This window comes from Haliaeetus leucocephalus, unplaced genomic scaffold, assembly GCF_000737465.1.
Source record: "Haliaeetus leucocephalus isolate CR32 unplaced genomic scaffold, Haliaeetus_leucocephalus-4.0 Scaffold678, whole genome shotgun sequence".
Taxonomy (NCBI): domain Eukaryota; kingdom Metazoa; phylum Chordata; class Aves; order Accipitriformes; family Accipitridae; genus Haliaeetus; species Haliaeetus leucocephalus.
Window position 1 is genome coordinate 3,622,924 of NW_010973114.1, and position 10,864 is coordinate 3,633,787.

General features: G+C 44.3%; 1 protein-coding gene across 1 annotated transcript; it reads left to right on the top strand.

Annotated features, from left to right (window-relative positions):
* The first annotated feature begins 2,538 nt into the window (after positions 1-2,538).
* Positions 2,539-10,321, top strand: TMX1 (thioredoxin-related transmembrane protein 1). The gene is made up of 8 exons (XM_010579776.1): positions 2,539-2,682; positions 2,817-2,932; positions 3,736-3,781; positions 4,312-4,440; positions 6,085-6,130; positions 6,218-6,319; positions 8,097-8,166; positions 8,907-10,321. The coding sequence occupies exons 1-8, from the start codon at positions 2,540-2,542 to the stop codon at positions 9,083-9,085; spliced, it is 831 nt and encodes a 276-aa protein (XP_010578078.1). The 5' UTR covers position 2,539; the 3' UTR covers positions 9,086-10,321.
* Positions 10,322-10,864: the final 543 nt, after the last annotated feature.

Sequence of the window (10,864 nt, forward strand, 5' to 3'; positions counted from 1 at the left end):
GGGGACAGTGCCAAGATGGTCTTGGAGACACCTCAAGTTGGTCAAGGTCAGAGTCACGGGGCTCTGCAGCCTCGTGAATATAAAAGTATTTGGCGTTGCTCCTGCGAAGGAGTATCATACCTCTAAGGAAGCATGAGGGTAAGAAGGGGATTGGGCTGTGGTGACTAATGGATTAAACCAGTGTTGTCCCTCCACACTCTGCACATTTCTGAAAGTAAGACATAAAGCAACATTTTTTTTGCAAATCTCACGTCACAATAACAGAGCAGACACAGAGGAAGGGAAAATGGGTAGCATTAGGAGATGTGTTCAGTTCTTAAGGTCACTCAGAGCCATCTCGTATTTATTAGGTTATTAAATCTCTTTATTCTACTGTGAACCTTGAAAGACGAGGCAGACATTTCTCCATACAGCTTGGGAGGGCTGAGGTGAATAGGCTAGAGGAAGAATCCATAAAAGACATGGTCAAGGCTTTCTTGTTCTGAAATGCCTCAAAACTTTACAAAGAAACAAGACAATGTCAATGTAATAATAATGGAGATAAAAAGTAATTCACAACAGTCATTACCCTTAATATAGTTACTGGAACCAAGTGAAGGAGGTATGAAGTCATACTTTTCAGGGTCTTTCAAGCTGTTTCCATAGGGAGCCTGGTGTGCCTTTGAAGCTACTCTTTATTTACGGTGAATGCCTACCAGCTCCTTTCTCCTTCAGCCTGGGAGCATTAAATGGCAAGATCATTTTTCCTGTCTCACAGTTCCACATGTGCCCTTCCAGGTGGGACTTGGTCCAAGAAGAGCTCTCCTGTGGTGTCATCTAAAGGCTGTGTTGCAATTGCTTCTGTTGTTGCCTGTACACTGTCATGTTTTTTTCTCTTTTGTTAACCTGCACATGGATTAAATCAAATTCATCCTCCAAGCAGGTCATCTGTTTGGATGCACCGAAGAAAGGAACATTTAATTATCCTCTTATTCAGCATGAATAAAAGGTGGGATCATGCTTCTAGCCACTTTCCCTAGGATGCAGATCAAAGCCACATGGCTTGGTAGTCACCCAACCTCCGGTCCACACGGTAACGCAACACATTTGTTTATGCACTTATTCTTCAACGCATGTTAAATTACCAGGATGTGTAGTGCTGCCCTGAAGAATTGAAGACAGCTCTCCACATCTCATCTCATTACTGATGCAGAATGGAGGTATTCTTGGGTTATCAATAACAAATTTCAAAAATTCAGTTATGACTAAAATGGAATGGTGGTGAGCAGGAAGAGTGCTGCAAGCAGTGATTTATTACTGAACCCTGAATTGATGAATAACAAGCTTCATCAAGTCCTTAGTAATGCCTTAGTGTTCTTCCATATAAAGGAACATATACATTGTACTATAGAAAAGTTGCCAAAATTGAAAAAAAAACCCAAACCCAAACACTGATTTATTCTTTCCTGCACTTTCGGACCAGCTCTCTCCACCTGCCAAGGCCCTAAATTGTGGGGTACGAAATTATGGCAAAGGCCCCTTTGAAAAAAAGCAGGGAAAGAAATGATCCAGGCAGAAAAGGAAAGGTGACATTATCATACCACTCCTGACCAAGGGCTGGAAGAAACTTTGTGGCAGAGAAACTATGTGCATATGGAAAAAAAGAGGTTCCTTCCCTTGAAAAGCTGAAGGTGTTTGATAGACTGCAGTGAAATAATGTGGGATTTGCCTGCTTGTTACCAGTGACCTTTTTCCTGCATTTTGCTTGAGAACTAAGGACTCAAGTACTAAGTTACTTTCTCCTGTAACTAAAGATGTGGGAGAGGGAAGCAAGGGTTGGACGGAGGGGAAGCTGTTCTCATCACCTCACACAGCAGTTTCCTCACCTCACTGTGGGCCACAATCTGCCTCGAGTGCCCAGAGCTCTCTCCCATTCCTCGGGCGGGAAACGAGGCATAGGGGAATAACACAGCTATAATATTTGCTCTGGCTGCTTTTACTCCTGTGCAGCTGTTTGCCGTCAGGGCGTGAGAGGAGTTGACAGAAAAAGCCCGTACTGCCCACAGAGGGCCAGGCTGAAGGGCCGGGCTCCCGGTGGAGATGCCATCCCCTGCACAGCACCAAGGGGAAGCACTGGCTCTCCCCCACCACCCCGGGGCGATGCTGGGAGCGGGACTTGCCACAGAAAGGAGCCCCCGGCGCTACCTCCGCCGCCCGCCCCACACCGCCCGTCACGAACATGGCGGGGGGGGAGGGTGCGGCTCCCTGTGAGGCGGCGGGGGAGGAACCGGCGCCTCCCATTGGCCAGGCCCGGTGTCCACCATCTCCCACAACTCGAGGCTCTATAGGCTGCCGCTCACCCTGAGCCCGCCCCCAGGTCTTCCCTGCCCCGCCCAAACAAGCGGCCGCAGAAACCTCTGCGGAGCGCTGGAGGAGCCAGGCGCGCATGCGCCAGGGCGTGGAAGGGGGCGGAGCCAGTAGGACTCACGCCGTTAGTACCTCCCCTTCTCGCTCGCCGTCGCGGGAAGGCGGAAGCGTGCGCGGGGGCAGCGGGGACAAGATGGCGGCCGCCGGGCGGCTGTGCGCCCTGTTGTGCCTGGCGCTGGCGGCCGGCGCGGCCGCGCTGGGGAAGCGGAGCCCAGTGAAGGTGCTGTCGGACGGCATGTGGCGGGAGCTGCTGCAGGGCGAGTGGATGGTGGAGTTGTGAGTCGGGAGGGGGTCGCTCGGGCTGCTGGGGCCCGGAGGGGGGTGTGTGTGAGGGGGTCTCTCAGCGGCCCGCTCTGAGGCCGCGGGGGACCGAGCGGTGCCGGTTAGTGACAGACTTGTGCTGCTCTCAGCTATGCCCCTTGGTGCCCCGCCTGCCAGAACCTGCAGCCGGAGTGGGAGAAGTTTGCCGAGTGGGGCGAGGACCTGGAAGTGAATATTGCCAAAGTGGATGTCACGGAGCAGCCGGGTGAGAGTCTGGCGGGGACGGTTGTGCGCTCCTAAACCCCCTCCCCGTGGCTTTGGGCTTCGGAGGGCTCGGGGAAAATGTTCGGTGCAAGCGTGTGGGCTTTTAGGAAATAAGCAGAATTAATAGCAAATAATAAAGATCTTTTACTGATCTCTACCGAAGGCAGATTGCGATGTGTTGCCTGAACGCTCTAGCCTTTCTTAACAGATAAAGGGAACAAGAAGATTTCTCTATAGAGTGATTTGGAGGATTTCAAGGAGATTTTGGGGCATACTTTTGAAGTGTCATACAGAGCAAAAATGCGGTTTCAGCATTCCCTGTAGTAGTACCTCCCTTTGTTGGTAAAAGGGAGTGCAAACAGTCTACTCTTCCTCAGCTGAAGCTCACTTCTCTGAATTGCCCTCATGTCTGTGTGGGAGTTCTAAAAATTGCTTTCACCATGCTGATACTTTTCTCCGAAGTCACGTAAGAATTTTTGAAACTCGCCTCACTTGTATTCTACAAGCACTGGAGGTTGCAGATTGTGGGAAAAGGAGAGCGTCTCTCTCTGAAGGGCTACAGCCAAAATAGTCATGTAGAACAGTTGTCCCTGGACATCCCTTTTTCGCCATGGAGAAATTTTCTCGCTCTTTGTCCAGGGACCTTTCTTTTAGACTGTGTGCAATACTTTGATATGCACAAGTTTGTGTTTGATTGCAATTAGAGATTAATACCTGGGGGAGCAGCTGTTTTTATTTTGGTGTGTAATAATGTTTCTTGCCTTTTCTTTTTCTACTATTCTGAAAATAACTGTTTTCTTACAGGATTAAGTGGGCGATTTATCATAACAGCTCTTCCTACCATCTATCAGTAAGTATGCAATGCTGCAGGATTTTTTAGAGAGACAACTTCTTTTTCCTTTCTTTGGGGGCAAATGAATAAGACTTGCCATGCTTTTTAAGAATGTAAGTTACTTTACACAGAGACAACCACTGTCTTAACTGCTGTGACCTTACAGTACTGCCAGCTGATTTTTTTTTTCTTTTCCCTTCAGGCCTTATTTATTCTGTCTTTTCACGAGTGTTTCTGTTTTGCAGTCTTTTCTCTGTAGGTTGATCTTAATGCAATTGTTTAGCCAGTCTATTAGGAAGATCATTATCTTTTTATGGAATCACAACCTGAAGCTAGCCAAGATACACGCGGAGTCAAGATTCTAGAAATAAGTGTAGTCAAGATTTTTGGAAGATGTTTTAGAGCTTGTATAATCTAAAGCAAAGTAAAACCTTAAATAAATAAATAAAAAAATAAGCAAGGTGATGGGAGGGAAGGTGTTGAGTGGAAGCAAATGCTGCATGCTTGGACTGTCTAAAATAAAGGACTTTTTTTTGTTTGTTTTAAAGCTGTAAAGATGGAGAGTTCAGGAGATACCAGGGTGCAAGAACTAAAACTGATTTCATAAATTTCATCAGTGACCAGGAATGGAAATCTATTGAACCGGTTTCATCATGGTTTGGTCCTTCCTCTTTCCTGTAAGTTTTGGTGTGATTTTTATAATAATTTGCTGTCAAACATGCACACTTTAAGGACGTGCTGGGACAGGTCCTTAGGTGTGCCGCACCTGGTGCTGCCGCGTTGTTAACAGCTCATGCAGCAGCTCCGTGCTGCTAAGAAGTATGTGAACATGATGGGTGCGTAGTCATGCCTCCATCATCTGTGGGAGGATTGTGTGCACAAGCATAGCAAAGATGTCCTGAGCAAGGTTTACTTTAAGGCTTTGAATAGTTAGAGGTGGCTGTATTGTTTTACTAAACTTTTGTAGGTAACTTACTGACACTTGAAATTTTTCTTTTTGTTTACACAGTAGAAAGATGTTTTGCTCAGCTAAATTCTAGGAAATTAGCAATAAAAACTGGAAAATAATGTAGCAACATAGTTGTAAGATATGGGCTGGCTGTTTAAGAAGACATATCTGTAGCAAAGTTAAAAGCAGAGTGGAAGGATGAAGGTTACTTTCTGGAAGGAAAAGTGAAGTGGGAAGACTGTAGCCTGAGAAGAAACATGCTCTTTGGAATACTTTCTAGTTTTGTGGCTTTGAAGCGCTTTTAGTTGTTGCTGCAAGTACCGTGTGATGGTTTCAGAGTAGCTGAGTTACTGTGAGTGATGACGCACGGCAGGAACACCATTGGTTGAGGCAAATAAACCCAATTGTTAGTGGCTTTTCTTCTGTTAGAGAAATGATGGCTGAAACATCTGTGCTGTAGCACTGTTGAGTTCATAAAGTGTTATGCTATGTGAAACTTTATATTTTTTATGGCTCTTCTAGGAAGCTCAGCATTGCTACTTTGTCTACTCGCAATGCTATTTGAATCTTCAAACTGTATGGTTCATCTCCTCCAAAGTACTAACCCACACCAAGGAATGTGCGAAACAGGGTACTACTTTTAGGATTAATAAGTTTTCTATTAGAAGTGTGCAGTACCAGCTCCATTTTTTGTGCAAACTGAAACGGTGTGCAGGCTGCTTCTACGGCTCGCTCATTAGCAACTTACATTGGCTTCATGTTTCAAATTCTCCTTTCGGTTACAGATAGTGAATACTTAATGCTGTAGTTTCACAATAACAGGGAAATGTCAGAATTGGCACAGTATACATGGCAGATAGCCTAGTCTTTTTTGCTTGTATGGAAGATATGGCTAAACTTAAGTGTCTGAAGATCTCTCAGTTCTTATACGACCTGATGTTTTTTTAATAGGTTAATTTTTTGTTTTAATAAAATGTCCAGATGCTTAATTCTTAATATCTTCAACAGAGCTTCAGCTGGCTTCTCATAGACTGTTGGTCCAAATATAACTTGGAACATAAACAAAAGTAACTGAAATTCATGTGCCAGCAGGTGCAAGTCAGTGAAGTTTGTGAATTCGTAGTTGTCCATATGTGGAACGTTATACAAGCTGATGCTGGTACTGAAAGTAGCTTCATGGGAAATGAGTGTTTACTTAAGTAGAAGACAAAAGAGAAGATAAAAATCAAAGTAGTTAGAATGGAAACTAGACATGAGCAGAAAGTTGTTCAACATGGGACTAAATAATGACTAGTCAGGCAAACCAGAAGGTACAGGTATGTGACTGGCTTAAAGATGTTTTCAGTTACTTTTTTTTTCTGCTTTGTTTCAGGATGAGCAGTATGTCAGCTTTGTTTCAGTTGTCAATGTGGATCAGGGTATGTGCTTAGGTCTCTACTTTATTTTATCTTAACAGATGTGGTATTCAGCTATTCTTGAAATGATTCTCTTGTCTTTTATTCCAGCATTGCCATGGCTATTTAACAGAAAATGTCGGGATACCAGCCTGGGGCTCATACGCTGTTTTTGCATTGGCAACTCTATTCTCAGGACTAATACTGGGACTTGTAAGTGAAGCACTTGAAACAGATTGGCTTGTGACTACTGTGTATTACACTAATGCTGCCTTTGCCTCAGTCTTTAATAATAAGACCAGTTGTTCTTGGGGTGCCCAGCCCGCTGAGCTGAAAGACAGGGACAGAAAGCAGAATGAAACCCCTGTAATCCAAGGGGAAATGGTTAGCAACCTGCTACACCACTTAGACACACACAGGTGTATGGGGCTGGATGGGATCCACCCAAGGGTGCTGGTGGAAGGGAGCTGGTGGAAGCACTGACCACGCTACTTTCAATCATTTACCAGCAGTCCTGGCTAACCAGGGAGGTCCCATTTGACTGGAGGCTAGCAAATGTGATGCTGATCTACAAGAAGGGCCAGAAGGAGGATCCAGGGAGCTATAGGCCTGTCAGTCTGACCTTGGTGCCGAGGATGGTTACGGAGCAGATCAGCTCGAGTGCCATCATGTGGCATGTACGGGACAGCCAGGCAATCAGGCCCAGTCAGCATGGGTTTATGAAAGGCAGGTCCTGCTTGACTAACCTGATCTCCTATGACAAGGTCACCTGCCTAGTGGATGAAGGAAAGGTTGTGGATGTTGTCTACCTGGAATTTATTAAAGCCTTTGACAGCATTTCCTGCGGCATTCTCCTGGAGAAACTGGCTGCTCATGGCGTGGATGGGTGCACTCTTTGCTGGCTGGCTGGCCGGGCCCAAAGAGTGGTGGTGAATGGAGTTAAATCCAGTTGGCAGCCAGTCATAAGTGGTGTTCCCCAGGGCTCAGTATTGGGGCCAGTTCTGATTAATATCTTTACCAGTGAACTGGACGAGGGGATTGAGTGCACCCTCAGTAAGTTTGCAGATGACACCAAGTTGGGTGGGAGTGTTGATCTGCTCGAGGTCAGGAAGGGTCTACAGAGGGATCTGGACAGGCTGGATCGATGGGCTGAGGCCAATTGTACAGGGTTCAACAAGGCTCAGTGCTGGGTCCTGCACTTGGGTCACAACAACCCCATGCAACGCTACGGGCTTGGGGAAGAGTGGCTGGAAAGCTGCCCGGTGGAAAAGGACCTGGGGGTGCTGGTGGACAGCCGGCTGAACGTGAGCCAGCAGTGTGCCCAGGTGGCCAAGAAGGCCAACGGCATCCTGGCCTGTATCAGAAATAGTGTGGCCAGCAGGACTAGGGCAGTGATCGTCCCCCTGTACTCAGCACTGGTGAGGCCACGCCTCGAATACTGTGTCCAGTTTTGGGCCCCTCATGACAAGAAAGACATGGGGGTGCTGGAGAATGTCCAGAGAAGGGCAGAGAAGCTGGTGAAGGGTCTAGAGCACAAGTCTTATGAGGAGCGACTGAGGGAACTGGGGTTGTTTAGCCTGGAGAAAAGGAGGCTGAGGGGAGACCTTATCGCTCTCGACAACTACCTGAAAGGAGGTTGTAGTGAGGTGGGTGTCCGTCTCTTCTCCCCAGTAACTAGTGATAGGACAAGAGGAAGCAACCTCAAGTTGTGCCAGGGCAGGTTTAGATTGGATATTAGGAAAAATTTCTTCACTGAAAGGGTTGTCAAGCACTGGAACAGGCTGCCCAGGGAAGCGGTTGAGTCACTGTCCCTGGAAGTATTTAAAAGACATGTAGACGTGGTGCTTAGGGACACAGTTTAGTGGTGGCCTTGGCAGTGTTAGGTTAACAGTTGGACTCGATGACCTTAAGGGTCTTTTCCAACCTAAATGATTCTGATTATAATTTGCAGGATGTTTGGAGGTTTAAACTTGTCTTTGTTTGTTTTCAGATAATGGTGTTCTTAGCAGACTGTATCTGTCCATCCAAAAGGCACAGACCACCACAGTACCCTCATTCAAGTAAGCCCACTGTATACTTCTAATTCAGTGAAGCTGTTTGGTAAATCATTTAATAAGTATCAGTATGTAACTTGTGTCTGCAGGACATGAGATTTAGCGTAGAAGTTTACACTTGTGATTGATGCTTTGCTTTACCTGCAGCTTTTTGCCTTTAGGGTTTATAGTGAGTTTGTATTTTGTATTTAGCTAAAGCTAAAGTATTTTTAAAAAACTTTTTTAGGAGATAGAAAAAATGTTTTTACAGCATTTTCATACCTGCAAGATAAGAAATTCCATATGCGCAGGGAGATAAAAGTTTTGAGTGGAGCTCTTAGTGTTGCTAAGCTGGGGGTTTGCTTAAGTTTTAGGGGCAAAGTGAGGATTAAAAGTGAACTTGCGTTTCTGTGGATAGTAAGTGATTCAGTTTGGGGTTAGTCTCTGGAATTTTTCAAGGTAATCTTAAGTCATGGAAGAACATTTGAATGCTGGTTTATGGTTTGTAGGAACCAGAGTAATTTTTTCAAAGCTGGATGAAGTTTTCTATTACCTTGTCTAGGTAATCTGTTAGTACTTGACCTGTGGGTAACTTCATGTTAGCAACAATTCTATCTAGGATAGCAGTTTAAGGGACTGATACTGGAAAGTGCTAGCTGGATTAAATTAATTAAAATTCTGCGCTAGCCTGTGATGTTAAAGAAAAAAGTGTATTTCACATGGTAATGGTATTTGTTTGTGTGTGCATGTTTTCTTTTCTCCTTAAGGAAAGCTAGCTCCTGAGTCAGCTCAGCTGCTGAAAAAGCTGGATGAAGAGCAAGAAGCAGATGAGGAAGATATCTCAGATGATGAAACAGAGGGTAAAGAGATGTCCAACAGAAACTCGTCACCAAACACTGTAAGGCAGCGCCCAGTGAACCCTGCTGCTACAATGGATAAATCTTAGGTTTGTTTGCATGCAGGATTAGTGTTTGAGTCACCAACTCAAAAGGAGATAAATGTCAAATCCTTCAGGTTCAAGAGAAGAATGACTCCTGTCATGGTAATATTGATGCATTTTTTTGAATTTAGAAAAAAAAAAAGAAAGCATCTTTGGCATAAGGTATTCAAAACTAAAACATGCTGTTGCAAATGGCTGAAACTTCTCCTGTCTGTGTGCAGAGAAGTACCAAGAAATAATTTGTGGCTTCCTGAATCACTTGTTCTATAGGGATTATTTTTTTTAACAGAATGTAAACCAGTGTACTTGTTGCATTAGGGAACATTAGCAAGGAAAATGCACTAACCTGTTTGCTGTTAAAGCATTCAAAAAGATTTCTCAATATATATCTTACCTAGTTGTGCTCTGAAGAAATGCTGAGGGGAAAAGTTCCTTCAGTTATTAAGGGACACGGTCCAGGCTTTTTATGTGACAAGAACTTCTGCTTTGTGCTATGACAATGAGTGCTACAAAACCCCCAGTCTTTCTTCTTCCAAAGAGATGAAAGTTGCTATCGTCATTCAGAGGAACAGAAGCTGCCCTCTGAACAAAAGCTAGAGAGCTTGTCTTTGCCATCCTCCCAGATGGAAGTTACCACAAGCACTGTGTAGTGTGGATTCTCTGGCTGACCAGAAGCCTGCTATTTGCATCAATTTCTTTTAGAAAAGGCTGTAGAAAATAGTGTGTGCTTCTTGGCGAAGTAATTCTTCTCCAGAAAAAAAATTACAAATAGCACCATGAAGTCTTGTTTGTCTCAATGACTCTGATTCAGATGGGAATAGTTTACATGCAGGGTTCTCTGCTGAGTGTAGATCCTATCCGTTCATCCTGCTGGATGGCAGTAGGACTCTGCTTATTTTTAATACATTGTCAGTGATTTCTGCTTAATCAAATTTTACTGCAAGTCCAGTCAGGCTGTACCTGGTCTGAAGTTGAAATAACTGCTTCTTAATTTCTTTTACAGAAAGTCATCTTTTCTGTTTTGACAAAACCATCTTGAAACAATTATCCTAATTCTTTCTTTAAACAACTGTAGTCTACTGTTTTCTGTATGGTATTTGTTTTCACTCTGTGTAGAAATAAAAAGAATGCACGTGCGCATTGGACCACTGTTATCTTGCATCGCTTGTAAAGAACTTTCCCTATTCTTTCAGTTACTTTCCAAAATATTTGCAAGGGAGGGGTTAGCCTAATGATGAGCATGCTTAAATTTTTTTTGACAAGTCTGTTCTTGCTGGTTTTTTTTCATTTTGTTTTGAGGGGTTTTGTTTGGTTTTGGTTTTAGTTGTTTGGGGGTTTTTTACATTGTTCATCTGAGTGGGTTTGCAGGACTGGCAGTTGGTAAAACTGTCAATAGTAAACTTGGTTGTGAGTAATTAAGACTGCAAACATGGAAATGCTCTTGATATTTTCAGCGCGGCCTGGCTCTCTAAAGCCAGGCTCCCCTAGTAATTAGTAAGAAGACAGAGCATCAGACAAGGTGCTCGTAATGAACTGTGTGGGATATGAAAGAAACATTGCAAAAAACATTATTCAGAGCTCTTGCAGGTGAATCAGCTTGTAAAGCTGTTAAGAATACACCAGGGTTTTTTGTCAGTCTTGAATGCTTCTTTGTAAGTTGCATTTTAAGTGTATCTGTTGGGTCATTATTCATCCTCCATGTTACGAATGGAAAAAAGCGATTCAGCTATCCAAATATCTGAGTGGATCTTCCAACAAGTTCTTGGATGAGTAAGAATGAGTTAC